Here is a 24,631-nt window from a genome sequence, read left to right as displayed (position 1 = left end):
GAGAATGATATTATCACAATTTCCTAACATATTGTTACTATTGAAAGATTGAAATAAGAATACCAAATACAATCAAGCCTAGTCTTCATCAACACAGTGTTTGAAATCACTGCAGAATGAACAATTGTAATTATTTAGCTTATGAGGCTTACAGGATCTGTCAAAAAAGGGTTTATTTTTGACAGATCTGCGTCTAGACTGCCTTTTTTTTCTTCCAAAAACGCTCCGTGTCGGAAAAAAGCGGCGGCCATGTTTATTCTAGTGAAGTACGGGATATTTAAATCCCTGCTTCATTAGCAATTTTGATGTGCCAAATCTACATCTCTCTGTCGACAGAGAGGTGTAGTCTAGACACACCCTTAGAATCACAGAGCTGGAATAAACCTCAGGAGGTCATCAAATCCAGCCCCCTGCCCAAGGCAGAACCAATCCCAACTAAATCAACCCAGCCAGGGCTCTGTCAAACCAAGAATTAAAAACCTCCAGGGATGGAGATTCCAGCACCTCCCTAGGTAACCCATTCCAGTACTTCACCAGCCTCCTAGTGAAATAGTTTTCCCTAATGTCCGACCTAGACCTCCCCCACTGTAACTTGAGACCATTGCTCCTTGTTCTGCCATCCGTCACTATTATGAACAGCCTCTCTCCATCCTCTTTGGAACCTCCCTTTGGGAAATTGAAGGCTGCTATCAAATCCCCCCTCACTCTTCTCTTCTGCAGACTAACAAACCCAAATCCCTCAGTCTCTCCTCATAGGTCATGCGCTCCTGCCCCCTAATAATTTTGGTCACCCTCCACTGAACCCTCTCCAATGCGTCCACATCCTTTCTATAGTGGGGAGCCCAGAACTGTACACAATACTCCAGATGTGGCCTCACCAGAGCCGAATAAAGGGGAATAATCACTTCTCTAGATCTGCTGGAAGTGCTCCTCTGAATGCACCCTAATATGCCATTAGCCTTCTTGGCTACAAAGGCACACTGTTGACTCATGTCCAGATTCTCATCTGCTGTAATCCCCAGATCCTTTTCTGCAGAACTGCTACTTAGCCAGTCGGTCCCCATTCTGTAACAGTGTTTGGGATTCTTCCGTCCCAAGTGCAGAACGCTACACTTGTCCTTGTTGAACCTCATCAGATTTCTTGTGGCCCAATCATCTGTCTACTTCACTCTGAACCCTATCCCTGCTTTCTACCGTATCTACCTCTCCTCTAGCTCAATGTCATCTGCAAACTTGCTGAGGGTGCAATCCATCCCCTCATCTAGGTCATTAATAAAAATGTTGAACAAAACTGGCCCTAGAACTGATCCTTGGGGAACTCCAATAGAAACCGACTGCCAACCTGACATCGAGCCATTGATCACTACCCATTGGGCCCGACAGTCTAATCAGCTTTCTATCCATCTTACAGTCTATTTATCCAATCTATACTTCCTTAACTTGCTGGCAAGAACATTGTGGGAGACAGTATCAAAAGGTTTGCTGAAGTCAAGGTATATCACATCCACTGACTTTCCCACATCTGCAGAGCCAGTTACCTCATTATAGAAGCTAATCAGATTGGTCAGGCATGACTTGCCCTTCGTGACTCCATGTTGACTATTCCTGATCATTTTCCCACTTCCAAGTGCCTCAAAATGGATTCCTCGAGGATCCCCTCCATGATTTTTCCGGGGACTGAGGTAAGGCTGACTGGTCTGTAGTTCCCTGGATTGTCCATCTTCCCTTTTTTAAAGATGGGCACTACATTTGCCTTTTTCCAATTTTCCGGGATCTCTCCTGATCTCCTTGAGTCTTCAAAGATAATGGCCAAAGGCTCCACAATGACATTTGCCAACTCCCTCAGAACCCTCGAATGCATTAAATCCGGACCCACGGATTTGTGTATGTCTAGCTTTTCTAAATAGTTCCTAACTTGTTCTTTCTCCACCAAGAGCTGTCCACCTCCTTCCCATGCTGCGTTGCCTAGTGCATTTGTCTGGGAGCTGACCTTGTCCGTGAAGACAGAGGCAAAGAAAGCAGAGTACTTCAGCTTTTCCCACATCATCTGTCACTAGGTTACCTCCCTCATCCAGTAAGGGCCCCACACCCTGTCTGATTATCCTCTTATTGCTAACATGCTTGTAGAAAGCTTTCTTGTTACCCTTCACATCCCTTGCTAGCTGCAATTCCAATTGTGCTTTCACCTTCCTGATAACTCTCCTGCATTCTCGAGCAATATATTTATACTCCTTCCTAGTCATCTGTCCAAGTTTCCACTTCTTGTAAGTTTCCTTTTTGTGTTTAAGCTCACCAATGATTTCCCCGGTAAACTAATCTGGGAAATCTTGGCATGGCCTGGATATTTGCCTAACTTTACACTGCATAAGTGTAATCTGTAAAGTACAAATGCATGAGAATTTAAAAATTGGATGGTAACAGACAATGAGCCTCAGTGATGATTGAACGTGGTGGTATTCTGAACAAAAAGAGATTTCAACCAAGATTATAAGGGTTTCCAATTGTGTCACACTGACCTAAAAGACATCCTAGGTTTCAGAGTGACATATAGAATAACAGTCCTGGGATAATCTCTCTACAAATAAAAAAAAACATTTCCTGTGGGACAACACAGTGACATCATTACATCACTCTGTGTTGCCATGCTCCGAACTCCAAGCCCAAAACAATCCCCTCCCCCTCCTGGAAATGGCCTCTTTCCATGATACCAGCTCATGGAAAAACATCCGTGCCAATCTAGAAGCTCTTTTGAGGAAATACTTTTAACAGAAAAACTTTTCCGTTAAAAGTATTTCCGCTAAATCATGCCAGTCTAGACACAGCCAGGATGTTCTGTTAGAATATATTCAAAAGTAACTTAAAAAACAGTCTAAATTAAATCTGCTTGACTAGGATGGATTGTAAAGCACACAAAATAAGAACCGTTATGTGGTGTATCTGAATTCCCAAATAGTCAAAATGTCGAATACACTCAATGTTACAAAATTTTGACCAGGCATTTACTCTGGTTGACGAGCAAGTACAAAACTTCTAGATGCTCTGAAGAAAAGAATGTTCTATGAATTCAGATCCAGTTGCCCTACTTTGACTGGAAAGCAAGGGGTTAAACAAATTATATTCCTCCTCTCTCCAGTTTTAGAAACTGTTAGGGTATGTCTACACTAGCCCCCTACTTCGAACTAGGGAGGCTACTGAGGGCGATTGAAATTGCAAATGAAGTGTGGGATTTAAATATCCCGCGCTTCATTAGCATGTTCCCAGGTGGTCGCCATTTTGGAAATTGACTAGCCCGGAAGAACTGCCCATGTCTACATACAGCAGAGAAGGGAGATTCCGATATTTAAATCCCATGTTTCATTTGCAATTTCGGTCGTCCTCATTAGCTTCCCTAGTTCAAACTAGGCGGCTAGTGTAGACATACCCTTAGTGCAAAAAAAAAAAAAAATCTAATGGAAGCCCTGGTCAAATCCCTGGAGAAAACTGGCCACTACTGTTACAGATGGACTGAGGGAGCAGCATTTTGATCCAGATTAACATTTAGGTTAAATTTTGGGGTTGTGTATTAAAATCATATTAGGACTAGAATTTGGGTTTGGTTCAAGGAGTGCTGAAATGTAATGAACTGTTCTAAAAATAGTTCTTTTAAAAATATGGAAATATGAGATCAGCTCTTCAGAGATTTCAGGTTGAAATATTTTAGTTCTTGTGAGATTTTAGCTGTATCGAAACAAGAAAGAGAAAACAGGTTCCATCCCTAGTTTTGGATTCTAACAGTAGGTTCAGATCTGTAGACTGGGATGCAAGTTCACTTCATTCCTATATTTGAGGAGGCTCAGATTTGAGGTTCCAACGTTAGGCTACCTCTGCTTAAAATATATCTACATATGACAAAGCAGGAGGAAGTTAAGATTATAGATTTTAAACGGGACTACCTTTGCTCAGTACAGTGGACTTCTGATAATCCATAACCTTTGGGACCTAGGTGGTGCCGGATTATCGGATATGATGGACTATCAAGAGGTACTATAAGGTGGTTTATATATATATATATATATATATATATATACACACACACACACACACACACACACACACACACACACACACACACACACACAGTATATAAAGTATTTTTATCCCTTTTTATTGTACATACTGTATACAGTATACTGTAATGTTTTAGTTATTTTAACCCTTTTTTATCCTTTTTGCTCATTTCAATTGGTGCCGCTGCTGCCTTGTGACTTGTTTTTTGCTGAAGCTCATTCACTAGGCTCTTGCCATTTTGATTCCGGACTATCGGGAGTGCCGTACAATTGGATGCCGGACTATTGGAGTTTTACTCTATTTCAGGATTAATAAACCATGAAACAATACTGTGAAAGCATAAAGATAGTTTTGTTTTTTAATGTTTCAAATAAAACTTGTGAATTTTTAAGAAGAGATCTCACCATTCAGGAAGGTATAATTAATAACACATTATGGTTGGAAGAGCATATGAATATCTATTCAAGGGCATAAAAAGACGTAAACAATACTATATCTGTAGAATTGTATCTATCATACTAAATAACTTTGCTGGAAAACTTCAGGACCTAAACTGCTCCTTCAGCACACAGGTAATTCAGAGCAATTTTTCAGCCATGGGGACAAAGGCTGGAGCTAGCTGGAACATACACTCCTTTTTCCCCAGTCTACTCTGTTCACGTTACAAAAAGAGCAAGTAATTTTTCCTAAGTGCAGAGGTCTTCTGCTATATCAACTTACGGTTCCCAGTGAAACGCATTTAACATTTTCCTATATCAGAATCCACATTGTGCACCCTGCTAAGTCTCGCTACATTTGCAGAAATGAATGGGGGTGGGAGAAAAGAGAGAAAGGAAACTCTACCTGTAAATTTATGTTTGGCCCCGGACTGATGGGAAGAGTGGCTGTTGCAAGAGTGCGAGTGAGGAGCTGGTTCGGAGGATTACTGCAAGGAGGATGTGTGGCCTTCCAGTAGGCTTCCAGATAGTCAGCCAGGTGCTCACAGGCATCTTCAAGTTGGTTCTCATCCAGAATTACATCAAACATTTCCTGTAATGGGAGATATTTTAGTGAAAACAGCCACTTTTGGAGCCAGTATAAAACCACTGATGGTGCTAATGACTGACCACATTAGGCAATGCTTTTACTGTTGCACCACAAATAATCTAGATTTATAATATTCATGTCCCGAATATTTTTGGCAGAACTGTTTCTTTAAAAACAATGGACTTAAAAGTAATCTGGACATAGTAGTGAGATAATACTTTCCATAGCATGCCCCAGTGATTGTCACTTGGCAGGGTATAGGTAATCAGGGAAGGCAAAATTGGTATTTTAAATACATTTTAAAACTTAAATATGGACGGAGAAGTTAAATAGTAGAAAGGCCTTTTTTAATTGTTGGAATAAACAGACGATAGAACAAGCTGCCAAGGAACATTGTGGAATTCCCATTCCTAGTGATACTTCAGACAAAGGGAGAAAAAATGATAACAGTAATAGACAAAGCTAATAATACTTATCACTTTTGTGGTGATTTTCATCTTTAAAATACTGCACAGGTACTAACTCACTCTTCATTTACCACTACATCCCACTTCCACTACAAGGCCTACAGAATTGTTTCCAAATCAGCTTCAGTTGCTGTTGGATTGGCCCCATGGTGTCTCTAAGTTCTTTGAAGCTGGAACCTTGTCTTTATACATGCCTGAACAGTGTCTAGCAAATTATTGATATTATGGTATAATGATGGATCTGCAAAGCAGAGGACTAGGACTCCCATCAGCTCTTTCCCATTGTACATCCCCTTCCTCTTGACCAAGCAAGGACTACATTCCCCATCTGTCCCCTCCTCACTGCACTTCTACTTCCAGAGGCCAGGTAAGGGAAAAGATCTTGAATCAGGAAGTGCCTAGGCTCTGTTCTGGGAGTGAGAGCCACACAGCAGCAGGGAGATAGAGGAACAGTGGGGAGAGTCAGATGTGGAACAAGCTGTGACTGCCAACATTGCAACTGGGTACAGTATGTGTGGAATTTACAGAGGAGCAGCAGGAGAGATACTCACTGAGCCTTGCCCAAAAGCCTGCAAGAGACTTGCCTGGAGAGGGCACTCCAGACACTAAGACCTAACTCTCAAATAGACTGCCCCTGAGACCCAACAGAAACCGCCCATGGTCAACTGCAGCTGGTTATGCCTCTGTACCCAGGCTATTCACAATCTTTATACTTTTCTGCCTGTTCAAGTAAAACCTCTGTCTTAGCCACCATCTGTGTGAGTGTTAAGTGGGATTCACCAAGAGTAGGGTAGCACCTGCAAGGCTTAGCTGCTGAAGCAGCTACATTACTTGCCTCTGGGACATGGTACACCAGGTGCAGCCCTGGCACCACAGGCACGCTAGGAATTGGAGGTATGTAGTAAAGTCCATAATAAAGAATATTCATGGTGAAAATTCTCACAATGTTTGTAAGGGTACACCTGGGTGATCTTTTTGACCAACAGTACATTTGCTGAAAAATGCAATTCTCAGATCGCTAACTAGTCAACTTCCAGTTCAATTTGGCAAATCATTAAAGCCAAAATGAATTGGGAAAAATAAATTTAAAAGCTGAAACAGTTAATTTTAGTCTTTTCAAAATGTTTCATCTTGAGTTTTCATTTTGTTTATAGTGGTACAGTGAAAAACTGAAGATTACTTCTGTGAATTGGCTCTGGATATTCATACTTATAGATATTGTCCTGCCATTTGATGCCTAATGGTAGAGCATTCTCCAAGTCATGTCTGCCAGAGGCTTGCCTGGTCCTTCCTACACCTCCCGTCAGCATCTTAAAACGTACAAAGCACAAGGGAGTGGGGCACAAAACCCTCTCCAACCTCAGTTCCTTCCATCACCAACCCAGGGAAAGGAAGGGATGATTCTGAGAAAGAAGGGAAGGCAAGCAGAAAATGTAAATATGCAGGGCTAGCTTGAAGAACTCTGGTTACAAGTAAAAAACCTTTTCTCCCTTGAGTGGCTCTGCATATTTTCATTTATGGATAATTTGATAAGCAGGGCTGCAAATAAGCTGGAGGAGGGACCAGAATTGTAAAAGAACTGAGACTGAAGCACCTTGTTCCCAAATCTAGCATCATCCCTTGCAGCCAAATCAAGAGCATAATATTTAGTAAAACTGTACACAGTACTTCAGGTTACAGCCCTATAAATCTCAGCAACAGGGACTTGCTTAATGTGTGCAAAAGACGCTGTCAAAGCTCTAGTGAAAGGAAATTGTATCATTGTAGGTGCCAGAATTTCTGTAACATATATTCAACGATACGTTGTCTAATCCATCTAGAACTAGTCTGGTTCCTGTATGATTCCTAAGAGTCTTAGTATAAAAGATGAATAATGTAAATGATTTTCAAATCCTTTTAATTCTATTTAAATCATAGAGCATCTAAACAGTGTTAAAAAGATTCCCCTTTATTCATATGCAGTCCTGGAAAAACACTGGCAAATTAATTGTATAATTGATGTGATATTCAGAAACCATTTTTGGCAAAAACCTGTGGTCAGAGCAACTTCACTTTTGCGAAAAGTCATATATGGTAGATTAGCCATCATGGTATTTATTTCATTCACTCACTCTTCCGGCTGACAGCACGGCAATAATGAACAGAGAAATAATACAAATAATATTCAGTGAAAGGTTCAAAACGTGGCTTTGTGTGTGTAAATAAGACCAAATTACATTACCAAGGAAGGACAAGATTCCCTCAAAAGGGGAGACATGTTAGATAACCCATCAGAGAGGCAAAGCTTAGGAGATTTCCTAAAGACCTTTGTTCTGTCCAGGTAAAAGGCTAGCATTCTCCTAACACAAGGGCTACATCTGCACTGACCAGTCTTGCTCAAGAACATAGGCAAATGTGGCAAGAAATATTGCCTTGCCTCCTTTTCATACTTAGTGAGCCGCCATTTTGCGCAAGGGGCTTTTGCGCAAAAAGGAGCAGTCTAAACTGTTCCTTTTTGTGCAAAAACCCCCTCTTGCGCAAGTGCCGTTCTGCCTGAAAATAAGCAGCAGAACGGCTCTTGCACAAGACTGTGTTTTTATCTTTGTTCAGCATATAAAGGCACCTGACAAGAAATCTGGTATGTCAAAGATGTGCCTGCAGCCATGTACCCCAGCAGTAGGAGGCAATGTCTGGCTGATATCTTATGACTGGATTGTACTGCTTCTATGAGTACAAGGTGTGAAACCTTTGCTGCAGAAGCAGTACCCTCCCTGTAACAAGCTGAGATCAGCTCCTATGCATGCTAGGTTCTATACAGGAGTAACCATCAATTCTTGAACACTGATCTGTAGGCCAGTTCTGTGAACAAGTCTACAGAAGTCTGGATGTTCCAGAGGGCTTGGCTGAAGGTGTGGGCTCTCAGGAGACAATTGTTCAGGTAAGAGTATATCATAATCTCCTGGGAGCTTAGGTGAGCTGCCACTATGGAGGGAACTTTGGAGAGTACTCTCAGAGTCGATGAGAGGTCAATGAGAGGAGTACTGTGTATTGATAATGGTCCTGGTCCAGGGTAAATCTTACGAATTGTTTGTTGGAAGGTAAGTTCAATATGAGAAATAGGCATCCTGTTGGTTATGGGCCAAGAATCAATCTCTCTTTTCCAAAGATGGAAAAAAGGCTGCTAGTGTGATCATATTTAATTTTTTAGCTTTGACAAATTGGTCGGTGCTCTGAATTCTAGTATGGGTCTCCAACCTTCTTTTCTCTTTGGTATCAGAAAATAATGAAACCTTTACCTCACAGGTGCTAAGATAGAGGCTCTATAGCTCCTAGACAGAGGAGGTAATCTATTTCTTGCCATAATAAACTCAGTGGCGGCCTGTCAATACAAGCGACCTAGGCGGTCACCTAGGGTACCAAGAAAAACGGCTGTTGAGGGCTTTGGAGGCAGGGGCACCAATTGCGCGCTGATTACGCGTTTCGCCTAGTGCGCCAGTTGCCGGCAGCTTGTCTATGGCCACTCCTGAATAAACTCTTGTGAGGACAGTCTCTGAGGAGGGATGGGAAAGGGTGTTGGTTGGGAGAGAGGGGAGAAAGTGAAGTGTTTGGAGTACCTATGGCTGATAATTTCAAGAAATCATGGGTCATATGTTATTTGCTCCCAGTTGTTATGGAATAGTACCCAAAAGGATGTGATGGGTTGGTCAGCTGTAGTTGTTATTGAATGGAATGGAGCAATTTATGTCCATCTGGTATAGTGACTGCAAGAAGCTGAGGTGGTAGAGAGCACTGTGCCCTCTTATATACCCTCACTCTTAGAACAACTGCAGCTACTGAGGGGAGGAACAGGAGAGGCCATGTGGGCACTGTAAAGGACACTGCTTGGAGATAGTTCTACCATTAGGCACTAAATGACACAATACCCATAAATGGGGCTATACAGAGCTAGTGTAATGAACTGAAATTAAACAAAATAAAAACCATTTTGTTCAACCTGAAACTTTTTTTTTCATTTCAGCAACCTCCCTCCTCCCCCCCCAAAAAGGTCAATTATTCTTTGAATTGAATTTAGGTTTTGTTTTTTTTAGATATTTCAGTTTGGTACCTGAATCAGAAAAATCAATTCTTTGCTTAGCGCGAATAGTGAGCAGTTGAGCATACTATCATCTTCATTTTAAATATGGAGAAAGTAAGTGTACAAGGATACAGTGCAAATCAATAGTACGATCTCATATATTTCACTGGGCATATGCCCAGTAGGAACTACAAGGAAGCCACCAATTCATTTTATACAGACCATTTTATGTGAACCACTAATCTACCTTCAGATAGAAGCAACTTTTGGTCATAATCCAAATTGATTCAGTTTTGGAACAATAACTTAGAAAGAGTTACTGAAGTAATCTAATTCCTCAGCTATGGATCATGTACAATATTGGTGGCTCAACACCTGTGCATTTACAGGGCTAATGTTGCTGAAAAAACAATGTATTGAACCATTATGCTAAGCAGAAAACACCAATGGAGTTTTATACAAAATGACAAGTGAAATAAGGCCAGACAGTGGCAAGCACCAACAAATGTTACACAATTAGCTTATTACTTGGAAACAAAGGATAAACTAGTCCCTTGGAACAGGAGTCTACATATTCACATCAATAACACATTAACATAACTCACTGGAGGACACTGAGCCAGTTTATCAGCTGCCACCATTTGAACATTAAGGTGTTTAGCCTGAGATTTCCCTCGAGATTTTATTAGCCTCTGTAAAACCTGTGGAAAATAAGACAGTTAAAATGGGTGGGAAAAGAAAGAATTCATCAACAAGTAGTAGTACATTAGAATAGGATCAAAACCACTCAGTTCAATGGGAGATTTCCCAGTGACTTGACTGTGAGCAGAACTGGGCCCAATATATGTGTGTACTCTTCAAAAAAGTAACACTCTTCTTGTATAATTTTAACATATGTAATAACTTCTCATTCACTGGCTTACAAGCCTTATCCCCTTGCCTTTTAGACCCTGAACAACGTCACTCCCACCTATCTCTCTATTCTCATTCCCTTCATTCCCTTTCTCTCTCCTTTTCTGTTCAAGTTATACTAAGTGGCTCCTTCAAGTGCTCCTGTTTTCATGTATGCCTTTCTCCAAGGAGCCATTTATACCGAGACTCTTGAGATTGCTCTTCCAAGAACCAATTTGACAGGCCTTCACTTTCTCCTTCCAACATATTTTCAGGATGGACTTGATCCAAGAAAACTATAAATGTAGAGGTCCACACAACAAATTAAATGACTAGATACCTTAAAGATAAACTGAACAAAACCTATAGAACTACACATGATCTTAGAAGTGTACCAGTTGTCCTGCTGCTCAGAACATCTATGCTCTTACTTTCTTTTCTATACTGTCGACTTGGGTTGTAAAGTTTTTGAGACAAGGATCTTAGCTCATATTTCTGAAAAGCTTTTACCAAGGTTTTGGCGCTTTGTAAAGTAATATTACAAAAACAATAACAAACAAGAGGATAATTGTTTCCTTTAGTTCAAATTTAAGTAACCACCAGAACTATGTTATCTCTCTCTCACAAAAAAAGTGATTTTGTAACCCACTGATGAGATGATATCCTTTTAATGATATCTTCCCATCCAAAGGGAAATAATTCAAAAGTGCCATTCCTTGATCTTCAATGACATCCAGCGTAGAGTCTGTGTTCCTTTGTACCTATGGCATGAGTCTCAAAGAAAGGATTGAAACAAAATTAACAGTAAGACAGTTACCTTGGGAGAAGAAATCTTTACATATACTATAATAGGAGCCAGAGAGGTTTTACTTAGTTGAGCTGGGTGATTAATGGTATCAGCATCAAGTACTACCAGCTGCAATGTCCTTGCTAATTCAAATATCCGTTCAATTTCACTCTGAACTTCAGCTGCAGATAAGTAGAAAATTAGAGTTATGAAAATATTTAACAGAAATTAAGTCTAACAAATGTAAAAATGAGGTAGATTGGCAAGCAGCTCCCACAACAGATGAGTAGATTGGCAGGAGCTGTTAATTGTTAATGTCACTGGCATTCTACTGAAGCAAACATATCTTTAGCAAGAACATTCCGCCTACAGTTTATGTTCTCTGAAAGTTGTACTCTTTACCAGCCTCACCTTCATGCTTTTATATATTACTGATATGAAAAAACATTTTTAACACCTTCTTATAAGATCAAAGCCATGTGTGTATAGCAAAGAGGTGTACGCAGCATTATGATCTCCTACTTAAAATATGAATTCCTCAGTTTTACAACATTATCTCAGTGGATTCTTTATTTGTAAGTTATTGCAGCACAGATTCTAATGATATTTCATGACCATAACTTTCAAACCTGAGTACCTGAAGCTACACATTAAAGTTATACTGAGGCACCCAAAGGAGGTTTGTTTTTCATAAGGTTCTAAGCATCCATAATGTTAATTTGCTTCAGTGTCAATTTTCAGTACTTACCATCTCTGAAATCTGGGCCTTATCTATCCATAATAGGGCATGAGGTTTGAAAATTTTGGTCAATATTAGTAAAGTATTTGCCCTTGATATAGGTAAGGATTGTGATCAGATCTGGTCAGAAAAAAAATCTGACAAAACCAGTTTTTCATTGGAATTTGTCAATTCATCAAAATCAGAATATTACATGGAAATATTCATTTCAACACCGTCCTGGTGGAAACAGCAAGTTTCCAACTGAAAACTATGTTTTTTTTGCCAATTCACCCATCTGCAGACTTCTAGAAACTGAGGGCTTCCCAGGTCCATGATTCCAAAGCATGCTTTCCCTGCCAAATTCTAATATGGGGGTGGCCAACTCGCAGCTCTCGAGCCACATGTGGCTCTTTGCTTAGAGAAATGCGGCCCTTAGGATTATGGCTTGATTGTCATTTGGAGCTGGGCGCCCGGACTGCTCACAACTGCTCTGCACACGTGCCCCGATGCCTGGAGGGAGAAGGGTGTGGCTGTGGCAGTGGTGGTGGCAATGGCTCCGATGAGGACCCAGGCATTGGGTTAGAGCAGATGTGTGTGTGTGAAACACCTTAAACTCAAAGTCTTCATGGATGCAGATAAGGCAGCCAACACAGATGTCATATTTAAATTCCAGGGCATAAAACGAATCAGCATGTACCTAGTTTACACTGTGTTTCTTTAAAGAAAATTCAGAGGCTATTGTTTGCCAGGCTGAAACAATTATTCTGAGATATGAGTCTCTCCCTTATTGTTTTTGAACTTGTCATATTTGCATTCTGGAACAGACCTGAATTTTTAGAACTATAAAAAAGCCATAATATTCATAAGTAAAAAAAGTGAGGAAACCATACCAGAGATCAACAAGCTGGAGTGAAACACACTTCAAATTGTGCTAATTTATTTCTCAGTTCAGTTTAATTTTAAAAAACTCACAGGACATAATAGGGCAGTAATGTTAAATTTAAAATACATGGTGGGGATGCTTATTTTTAGTGTGAGAATATTCCTGTATTTTCAAAGGGTTTTGTTTTTAAATTTGATGTTTGTTCCTTGTCAAGTTCTCTGGACTGGCTGTGAATTTTTTAAGTGACTAGAGACTTTTTTATTGGTTTTTGTCTGAAATGTCCTGTAATGTTATTTTTATCACTATATTTTGTATAATCTATCTATCTGTCTATCTAGAGAGATAAAATAAATATATAATATGTGGCTGTTTGCACTCTATTCACAGCTATTTTGGCTCTTAGTCTCAAAGGGTATGTTTACACTTGCACCCTAGTTCGAATTAGGGATGCAAATGTAGGCATTCGAAATAGTCAATGAAGCGGAGATTTAAATATCCCTCGCTTCATTAGCGTCATCTCGATGGCATGTTACTCCGATCAACAGCTGTTTCGAAAATGAAAGTGCGCGCCGGGAGGCGTTAGTTCGAACCAAGGGGTTTGGTTCGAACTAACGCGTCCCGGCGCGCACTTTCACTTTCGAAACAGCTGTTGATTGGGGTAACGCGCCGGTGAGATGATGCTAATGAAATGCGGGATATTTAAATCCCGCTTCATTGATTATTTCGAATGCCTACATTTGCATCCCTAGTTCGAACTAAGGTGCAAGTACAGACATACCCTAACTGGAACCCTGTTCTAATTATTTCCCTGTTTCACAGATAGAGAAACTGAGGCAGAGATTAAATGATTTGGTTAATCTACAGAGGAAGTCAGTATTGGAGCCAGGATCATAATTCAAATGGGAATGGATTCTATTCTATATTCTGTCAAGAATGCTATTGTAAGATAAGATAACTAACTAGAACATGGTAAATCCCAAAAAGATAAGAAATTAGTGGATGTACAAAAAGGACATTTCAAAATACTAAAATATTGTGTTACTTTATCGATTTGTCACTAAACGTTCTGGGAAATGTTACCTGCCTGCATGAGTTTGGAATACACTACTTGGATAAATCTGTCATGAAGAACATTAATTTAGAGGGTGTTGAAAGATCGGTATGCGTCACAGTTAGAGTCACTAGGGTTCTTGATAAAGTTACCCAAACTCTGAACTTGTTTCCAGAGGCCAAAATATACAGAGCTCCTACTAATCACTACTCAACTAAATAGAGCCTTTCTGTCCAAGGAGAACATCTAAAACATCACTTGTCAGGAAGTAAGGTGAAGTGTGAACCAGCAGGTGATCACATATGGCAGTTCTTAAGACTGTAAATAGCAATAGTTACAGTGCCTTAGTTTGTCTCACAAATGAGAACTTCGGTAGACAACCTGCAGCCAATGGGCCGCATGCGAGCTAGGAATATGAACGAGTAGTCGACTAGATAATTAATTGATAAGCCTAGGCTTATTGGTTAATCTAGTCAACTACTTGCATTCCTCCCCTTCCTCCGCCCCCGCTGCCTCTGTATCAGCTTAAAAGCTGGTTCCCCCCAGAACCAGCACCATGGTGCCACATGCCTCCCACCCCCCACATCAGATAGGGGCTGCTGCCAGAGCAATCTCTGTCTGCAGCCAGCCTGGGCCCGCCACATGTAGAGGCTGCTTCAGGGCAGCCTCCCCCACCCCCAGCAGCCTCTGTCTCCCTGTATCAGAGGCAGCAGCAAGGGGCGGCAGGCTGCCAGTACACAAGAGGAGTTGGTTTTTAAACTTCCTCTCCTTGCGGAGTGGCTCTTACCTGGCACCCTGCTCTGGAGAGGTAGAAGCAGCAGCGTGAGGGTGGCAGGGGGCTCCCTGGGGGTGGAGCTGGATTGCACTGACTGCTGGTCCCGCACCGAGAAACTATAGAATAGTCAAGTAATCACTACGAATTCAAGCGGTTAGTTGGCTATTCAATTACCTGCTATCTAACATCCCTAATGTGGGCCACTGGGGTTCCACCCGTGGCCGCCTGATCCCCTTCCCCATGTGCCTCTTGCACACACTCCCACCCTCTAGGCCTCCCCTTCCCTCTCATCACTTTCAGAGAGCATGAATTGCCTAATTTGCACTCTGTCCCTGCTACACCCCCTCCCTCCCAGTGCTTGAACAGCTGTGAACAGCTGATTTGTGGTATTCCAGCACTGGGAGGCAGGGGGACAAGTGGGGATGGAGCATGAATCAGATTTGTGGCACTCTGAACGTGCTGAGAGGGAGGAGGAGGAGTAAGAAGTGCAAGGCTCCAGTGCCCCAGTGCATAAGAGGTGCATGGAGTGGGCGGGGGAGGGGGGGGTGTAGCAGGGACAGAGTGCAGAGGGACTGCAGATGGAACTCCAGTGCTGCGACCCATTGAGGTGAAGGAGGGCCACTCATGCGGTCCACTCATTCTTCTTGGTTGCCCAATGCTGCAGTAGACCCTGAACCCTAGGCTAGGAAAAGGCTTGCAAGTAGAGCTATACCAGCAAACCCTCCGATGCAGCTTAAACCAGCAATGAAGTGTTTTTGGCCAGAATAGCTTATACACATTCCCCAAACAAAATAAGCCCTACTAACAAAATGCTTTTTGCTGGCATAGCTATCGCTACACTAGGGTATTGCCACTATAGAAATCTTTAAAAAAAATATCACTAACACCCACTGGTATACAAGCAAAAATGTAAATGCTGACTTGACCCAAGATTCCAATGAAAGCAAGCGAAGCACAGACTCTCACATCACATCTGAAAGGAAGATTACTTTTAAGCCTCATGGCCTGGTGTTATGAGGGAACCACCTTTATTTAAAAATAGATTTCCAACACGTCTATCCAAATCATAAGGATTTAATTCCCCCCCAAATTATTCATTTGAACTGGAACCATCAGGTCATAATGTTTTAAATTAACAAACAGGGAGGCACCAGGAAGCCCTGCACATGGACTCTGCCATTACTGATTGCCATGTATCTATATGGAAAGGTGAACACGACTGCTGATAGAGACAGTTAACCTGAGGTGGACTTGTATGAGCAGCCTCTGGATCAGAGAGTGGGGAACTGGGATGTTCCTCAGGTTGGGATCATCAGAGGTACATCTCTGTCATCCTTCAGAAGCTTTTTGCTGTAAGCATTCAGAACGAATGAGACATTGTTCATGAACAGAAGAGACTCCAGTATGTCTTTCCATCACTATTTCTGGCAGCCACAGTCCTTGCAAAGCATAGGAGAAAGAGATGCAATGATCTTTACTGAATGTGTGGTCTCAGACACAGAGTCCAAGCACCATGTTTCACCCCAGCCCAGGAGCTCTCGCTCTGATAGCACGGCTCCTGGCAAAGATCTGTAAGTATGGTGTTAACGAGCAGGTGGCTTGCATCCTCCTGACTTCTCAAAAGCCACGTATCCCAAGGCCTTCTATTGCCAAGTAGAAGAGGTTTGCAGAATAATGCAAAAAGGGCTTTTTAAATTCTTAAACAAAAACTCTCTGGCTGCTCTCTGTGCCTGACAATCTAATTTGACAATTTATTTCATTCCGGAGCTTCAGGGGATAGCTGAGTTAGCCTGTTACAGAAAAAAACAACAAATGGTCTGGTAGCACTTTATAGACTAAGAAAACATGTAGATGTTTTCTTAGTCTATAAAGTGCTACCAGACCATTTGTTGTTTACTTCATTCACGTTAACCTGCCAGTTATTTTAGCCCTTCATGAACTAGAAAAGTAAAATGCTTTTCTTGCCTGCCTAACCACAGGTTATCAAGGGGACTTTGGAAATCCCTCCTGGTATCATGAGACCTTAATGCTGGTCCTGAAAACTCCACTCATTACTTATGGGTTCAGTGATTTATTTGTGCCAGAGCAGAGTCCCAGAACCCGTAGGTTTGGCAGTTTATAGCTCTAGCACCTTTGGATTTGCCACATCTGTTATGCAAGTCAAAACATTGTTTGAGCCCTGGCACCTCTTTCATTACAAATTAAGTACTGCATGACTGTATGTTTCTTACACAGAATTTGATTTTCCAGATGGCAGTGACTTCAGCTCAGAATGAATAAGCCTAAGGTTCTATTTAGTGATCCTCCTTATCCCAAGTTTGACATGGAAATGGTGATGCTTCAAACTCATCAAGGATTCCAATCGAATATGGGGACAGAGTTCTACCTTAACGATCATATTATCCTGCCAATACGTTTTGCATGTCCGTCCCAGGGAGGGACATATTACATATTACAAGGTCTGGGGGCAGAGACAGGGATGGGCCTTACCTGCAGCAGTCTAAAGGCTTGGGAAGTCTATCGAACTTTTTGTTTTGTTAGTTATTCACTAATGCTGCTATGTCAAAGAGCCATGATTAAAACTTAGCTGGATTGCAGTTTTAATTGCTATCACCTGTTTGGCCATGTGAACGTATATTTGATCAGAGACAGGCCAGCTCCAATGCCTGTCTCAGAAATGTTTCCTTTAGATTTCTATAAGGCAACCACATAAGCCACATGCTGTACATGCACAAAGTTAGAATGCTTTACTTTTGCTTTTAGGAGTGAAGCTAGAATTGATTTGCATGCTGCAGAACAGTTTTCCAAGGCAGGAGAATCCAAACTCCCCAGACTCATTTCTTCCTTACAGAAAGTGTATATAAATTGGCCATTTTTATTTGAAACTTTTCCCTTTGTTTTCATTTTTCGGTTATTTGTGTTGCATCTGAGATTGTAATGGTGTGTCTTTCCCAAACATTATTTAAATAAAAGTCCTCTCTTCTTGGTTGACCATGGTTTTATTGTTACTCATTGATTCAACTTTATTCTGTCTCAAAAAGGGAAAACTACCATGTTGCAATACAGGCAGTCCCCAGGTTACGTACAAGATAGGGACTGTAGGTTTGTTCTTAAGTTGAATTTGTATGTAAGTCGGAACTGGTACATATTGTAGGGGAAACTCTAGCCAAACATTTTTTTTAGTTTTGGATAGCATAGGGAAAGGTTAACTCCCCTCTAATGTTTGTTTTGCTGTCTGTTCCCCTGTTCAGAAGATTTCACATCTATTTCTGTCCCTGTGACAAACTCAGGACTAAAGGAGTAACTCATCAAATACCAAACAGCTCTGCACCATGCTTTGAGCTAATAGCTTTATTGCCACACACCACCCAGGGTTCTAGGAGGAGGGTCCTTTTTTTGCTAACACAATGAGGCCAGCACTTTTGTTTGTTTTGGTGGAGTCTTTGTTTGCCCAGGGAGCCCAGCATGTATAGGGGGAGGAGGGGCGGAGAGGCTGCTTTTGTCTGCTGTTCGGCAGCCTGTTGCTCAGGGGAGGGAGCAGCCTGTTGCTGGCAGGGGGGAGGGGGGAGGCGTGGAGGATGCGAGGCCGCGGGGGGGGGGGGGGCAGCGGGCGTGGGGAGGCACTTTTCCTCTGCCCGGCAGCTCTGCGGGATCCCTGTCCCTGTGGCCAGCTGCTGCAGGCAGAGGCCAGTTGGAGCCGGCCGAAGAGGAGGAGGAGGTGGATTCTAGGACCCAGGTGAGCGAGCCCCAGGGACGCTGCTGCGCTCCGGGAGCCCCGCATGTATAGAGGGGAGGAGGGGCAGAGAGGCTGCTTTTGTCTGTTCGGCAGCCTGTTGCTCAGGGGAGGGGGCAGCCTGTTGCTGGCAGGGGGGTGGGGGGGGCACTTTTCCTCTGCCCGGCAGCTCTGCGGGACCCCAGTCGGAGCCGGCCCAAGGAGGAGGAGGATCCTAGGACCCAGGTGAGCGAGCCCTGGGAATGCTGCTGCACATGTGCGGGAGTTGCCTCACCCCGTTCGTATCTAGGGATCCGACGTAAGTCGGATCCACGTAAGTCGGGGACTGCCTGTACTCCTTCTCTGAAGGATTCTTGTAAATAACTGACCGGTAATTCTGCTTCCAACAGGATGCTCACTCATTTTCTCTCAGTGTTTTGACCAAAGGCTCCAAGTGCAGCTGATAAGCCCAAAATGTGGTGTATGACTGCCAAAAGGGAGAGATGGCTTGTTCTTAGGAACTGCTCACTACTGCCATTAGCAACCAGAATACAGTGCTCCCATACATCTTAGGTTAGAGATCTGAGATTCAAAAGGGAACATAGCATCAGAGCAGATTTTTTTTTTTAAAAAGCAGAATTATAGGTCAATAATTTTCCCTTACATGAAAATCAAGTATTACTGAAATGTCTCCTCTGATTTACTGAGGAACCATGGCAGCAAGCTTATAAAAAGGAACTCTCATAAATTGTATTAGCCACTCCTAATGGGGCATATAAATAAAGCTTGAGCTATCATGACTGTCACCACGATGAACGTAGAGACCAGCTATTGCAACACTCATGGACATAAATAAACCATGCAAGACAAAAACTAAAGTTGTCAATCAAATGCTAAACAAATAAATAGGCCTCATTTTTCCCCTGACGCTTGACACATACTGGCTGTAGAAGACTACTAGCCCTTGTCTATGCTAGGGAGCTAATTCAAAATAACTCCCCTTATTTTGAAATAACAAGCGGAGTGTCCACACTACCACGCCCGTTATTTCAAAATAATAATCCCTGCTTTCCAAGAAGAATAATGCGGTAGTGTGGATGCACCACTGCTGCTATTTCAAAATAACTACTCCCCAGAGTCATTCAAAGTAATTACTCTTCAGTGCTTCCTAGGGATCTAAGTCAAGGTAGCGCATCCACATTAACAGAGCCTGCCTCAGACTAATTTCAAGGCTTTCTTGTAGTGTGGACATACTGTTTAAAATAGTTATTTTGGAAGTAATTTCATAGAATCATAGGACTCAAAGAGGCCTCAGGAGGTCATTGAGTTCAGCCCCCTGCCGAAAGGACCAATCTTAACTAAATCACCTCAGCCAGGGCTTTGTCAAGCCAGGACTTAAAAACCTCTAGGGATGAAGATTCCACCACCTCCCTAGGTAATCCATTCCAGTACCTCACCACCCTCCTAGTGAAAGAGTGTCCCCTAATATCTAACCTAGACCTTGCACACTGTAACTTGAGACCATTGCTCCTTGTTCTGCCATCTGTCACCACTGAGAACAGCCTCTCTCCATCCTCTCTGGAACTTCCCCTCCGGAAGCTGAAGGCTGCTATCAAATCCTCCCTCATTCTTCTCCTTGGTAGACTAAATAAGCCCAAATCCCTCAGGTCATTTCGAGGAAAGGCTATAATAAATAAGGTATTTCAAAATAATTTCCTAGTGTAGATATGCCCCAAACGGGGAACAAATTTCTAAGATGGAAGCCCTCAAACACTTTCTCCACACATGGGGCATATCAACTCCAAGAACTGATATCACAAGTCTCTCAGCCTTGGTCTACACTAGGTAGTTATTTTGAAATAACTCTCCTTATTTTGAAGTAACAACCAGAGTGCCCACACTACCAAGCCCATTATTTCAAAATGGTTATTTCAAAATAATAACTCCTGCTTTCCTTGGAGAATAAGCTTATTTTGAAACAGTTATTTCAAGAGTTATTTCAAAATAAGTTATTTTGAAATAATTTCCTAGTGTAGACATACCCTCCATCAGTTTTGACCATTTAGGCAGAATGTACAGTCTCTTCATTAGTCCCAGAACAGTTACACCTACACCAACATTCTGCACCTTGCAGTGAATAAGCATTTGGTGTGCATATCTGAGCAGCCTGAGCAAGTCTGAGGGTATGTCTACACTACCCCGCTAGTTCGAACTAGCGGGGTAATGTATGCATACCGCACTTGCTAATGAAGCCCGGGATTTGAATTTCCCGGGCTTCATTAGCATAAGCGGGGAGCCGCCATTTTTAAATCCCCGCTGCTTCGAACCCCGTGTAGCGCGGCTACACGGGGCTCGAACTAGGTAGTTCGGACTAGGGTGCCTATTCCGAACTACCGGTACTCCTCGTTTCACGAGGAGTAACGGTAGTTCGGAATAGGACCCTAGTCCGAACTACCTAGTTCGAGCCCCGTGTAGCCGCGCTACACGGGGTTCGAAGCAGCGGGGATTTAAAAATGGCGGCTCCCCGCTTATGCTAATGAAGCCCGGGAAATTCAAATCCCGGGCTTCATTAGCAAGTGCGGTATGCATACATTACCCTCCTAGTTCGAACTAGGAGGGTAGTGTAGACATACCCTGAATCTTACAAGTGGACTTCAAGTGAAATATAGAGTCTAATACAACAATCTGCCTTGGAGTAAGCAAAGGCATTATGATCACTGAGGAACAATCCTGCACTTCTCTAGTGACTCGACAAATTAATCAAAATAAAATTTGTGGTCTTTTTTTTGCAATGCTGCAGTGAAAGAGCTTTGTTTGAGAGCATTACTCAGATAGTAGGGTGGAAAAATGGAATCCTCCATCAAATGTGTGGAACATATGCATAGCATTTCAGTGATAACTAATACAGCTCATGATTCAAAACAGCACCAGGTAACTGCTGAATCCAATCTACATGAGTAGTATAGTTTTGCTGGTGCGTGGAATTCATTTGTTCATGGCTATATGTTCACCAGCAACATCAGAAAAGGGATAAAACAACAAAATTGTGGAATAAATAAGATCAAATATAATACAGCCTATGGACTGTTGAACAAGTGAAAAAATACCATGTAAGAGACAAAAATCAGCCTGATTTGAAACCTTCAAACTAACTAAAGAGTCATATGCTAATTTCAGCCCCCCCCCCTCAAAAAAAAATACTGTTTGGCATCAAGCAGCATGTTCAGAAAGAATAATAATAAACAATAATAATTATTATTACTATTGACATTTGACAATATATTAGACTTTTCATGGCATATATATTTTTGAAGATTCCAAGAGAATCAGATTTCATTAACTTTTGAAATATGAAAAGGGACACTGTTCAAAAAGAAAAAAATTATAAGCACTCAGAAAAGGCCTAATAAATGAAGGCCATATGACTTTGAGAACAGGATAAAAGGAAGTTATTCACCTCGTGCAGTAACAATGGTTCTTCGAGATGTGTGTCCCCATAGGTGCTCCACTATTGGTGTTGGGCTCATACAGCACTGCAGATTGGAGACTTTTTTAGCAGTATCTAGTCGGGCCGTGCATGTGTGACAGTGGCACATGCCGTTTGCACCTTTGGAGTTTTCATGTGCGGCCTGACTCCCCTCAGCTTCTTTGTGAACTTCCTCTAACTTGAATTGACAAGTCAAAGAAGAGGGGAGGAGAATGGATAGTGGAGCATCCACAGAGGCACACATCTCAAAGAACCATCATTACTGCACGAGGTGAGTAACTTCCTTCTTCTTTGAGTGATGTCCCCATGAGTGCTCCATTGTTGGTGACTATACAGCAGTATCCACTCAATTGGTAGGTGGGCTTCGTCTATGTGCTATGAGTAGATGAGAGAACCACATTTGCTACTGAGGTACCCATGTCACCCTGTGTGGGAATTGCACAGTGTCTCATTAACATATGGTCAGAGGACCAGGTAGTGGCATGGCATATTTTTTGGAGAGGGACTCCTTTCAGAAAGGCAGTTGATGTCTCCATTGGCTGAGTGGAGTGTGCCTTGGGAGGCACAGGGAGAGGTCTGGCCTAGAGAAAGTAACATTGTATGATATAGGATGTTATCAGTTTGAATATACATTAGGAGGAGAGTGGCATTCCCTTAGAACGTTCAGCCTATGAAACAAATAGCATCCGTGATTTGCAGAAGAATTGTGTTCTGTTTATATAGAATGCAATGGCTCTTCTAACGTCCAGTGTATGTAGTATGGCCTCCTCCTGGGAGGCAGGCAGTTCTGGACAGAAGGTAGGAAGGACTATAGGCTCATTGATGTGGAAATCTGAGCAGACTTTGGGTAGGAAGGAGGGAAGGTGGTCAGAGGATGATTTTGTGTTTGTGAAAAATCATATGATTTACGGATATGATTGCTGTTAAAATACTGTTTTCAGTGTCAGAAGGGCAAGTGGTAATTTGGCCATTAGCTCAAAGGGCAATCTTGTGAGTGTGTGAAGGACCAGTTCCAGGTCCCATGTGGATGGAGTAGGCCTGTGTGGCGGGGGAAGGTTTTGTAGCCCTTTCCAGAGTCTCTTGGAAAAATGGTGCACAGATGTGAAGAAGCCGTCTATTGGGGGGTGAAAGGCCATAACTGCCACCAGGTGTACTGTGAGTGATGAAAGCGACAGATCTTGTGTCAGGAACATGATATAATCCAGGATCGAGCGGAGTGAGCAGTATATGGTTGGATACCATTACCCAGACACCATGGCTGTGTCTAGACTGGCCGCTTGAATTTCCGCAAGAACACTGACGATCTCATGTAAGAAATCAGTGCTTCTTGCGGAAATACTATGCTGCTCCCGTTCGGGCAAAAGCCCTTTTGCGCAAAAGCTTTTGCGCAAAAGGGCCAGTATAGACAGCTCATATTTGTTTTGCGCAAAAAAGCCCCGATCGTGAAAATGGTGATTGGGGCTTTTTTGCGCAAAAGCGCGTCTAGATTGGCCACGGATGCTGTTGCGCAAAAGCATCCCTGCCAATCTAGACGCTCTTTTCCGCAAATGATTTTAACGGAAAAGCTTTTCCGTTAAAAGCATTTGCAGAAAATCATGCCAGTCTAGACGTAACCCACGTGGTTAAGTATTCCCATTTATAAAGGTAAGTATTGTATGTAGCTTGACATCTGCTATGAAGCAGCATGCTGTGAGCACATCTGCTCCATCCCAGAGAACCAGATAGGTGCCAGGTGGTTAGGTGTAATGTTTGCCATTGGGGATGGAGAAAAGTGCCTCCGCTCTGGGATAGGAGGTCTGGAAGGTTTGGAAGTGCATAGGGAGTTCAAAGAAAAATTTGATAGAGATAGGGAAACCAGGTCTGAGCCATGCTGGGACTATGAGGATTATTTTGGCCTTATCTAATTGTATCTTCCAGAGGGCTCTGGGGATGAGCGGAATAGCAGGAAATGAATAGAGCAGGTGAATATTCCATGGAATAAGCAAAGTGTGCCCTAGGGATCTGGGGCCTAAGCCTGCTTTTGATCAATATTGGGGGCACCTGGTATTCTGGCTCATTGCAAAGAGATCTATGTACGGTCAACCACATCGTTAGAATAGGTCATGTGTAACTCTCACTCATGTTCCATTGCAAACTGGTGGCTGAGGGAATCAACCATAGTATTCTTGGTCCCAGATAGGAAGGAAGCGATGATGGTAATATTGTGGTGGATACACCAGTTCCAAAGGTGGATCAACTCTGCACAGAGGGATTGATAAAGAACATGGTAGTTATGTTGTCGGTGAAATAATTGTAGCGAGTGTGATCATCTTGAAATTGTGTTTGCGGAGGTGTTTAGTTGACAGAGGTCAAGGATGGGTCTCCAACCCCCTGTTCTTTTTTCCGTCAAGAAGTAATTTGAGTAAAAACCTCTTCCCTGATATTCCGTGGGAACCCTTTCCGTAGTTCCTATGTTGAGAAGGTATTGGACCTTGTGATGGAGCAGTGTTTTGTGAGAGGGGTCCCGGAAGAAGGAGGGGGAAGGTGGGAAGGTTGGGGGGGGGAACTAAGGTCAGGGGAATGGAATAATTGCATTTGATGATTTCCAAGACCCAGTTATCTGTGATAATTGCTGCCCACTGGTTGTAGAAGGGGTACAAATGGTGATGGAAGAAGTGAACTCGGGTGGCACTGGTGCGGAGGAGAGGTCCGGCAGGCCCTCAACCAAAGTCTCAAACTTTTTGCCTAGAG

At 42.5% G+C, this 24,631-nt stretch overlaps 1 protein-coding gene across 3 annotated transcripts in view; it reads right to left on the bottom strand.

Moving 5' to 3' along the window:
- Nucleotides 1-24,631, bottom strand: part of CACNB2 (calcium voltage-gated channel auxiliary subunit beta 2) — a 382,137-nt gene that overhangs the window by 6,000 nt on the left and 351,506 nt on the right. For all 3 annotated transcript variants that reach the window (XM_006119502.5, XM_075922478.2, XM_006119505.5), the window contains 3 exons: nucleotides 11,303-11,454; nucleotides 10,200-10,295; nucleotides 4,891-5,076 (listed from right to left, as the gene is read on the bottom strand). In XM_006119502.5, coding sequence (XP_006119564.2) covers nucleotides 4,891-5,076; nucleotides 10,200-10,295; nucleotides 11,303-11,454 — 434 coding nt within the window. The remainder of the gene's footprint in view (nucleotides 1-4,890; nucleotides 5,077-10,199; nucleotides 10,296-11,302; nucleotides 11,455-24,631) is intronic.

This window comes from Pelodiscus sinensis, chromosome 2 (genome assembly GCF_052426305.1).
Source record: "Pelodiscus sinensis isolate ZL-2025 chromosome 2, ASM5242630v1, whole genome shotgun sequence".
NCBI lineage: Eukaryota > Metazoa > Chordata > Testudines > Trionychidae > Pelodiscus > Pelodiscus sinensis.
The sequence above is the reverse complement of the archived record's forward strand: the minus strand, read 5'-3'. Positions and strand labels throughout refer to the sequence as shown.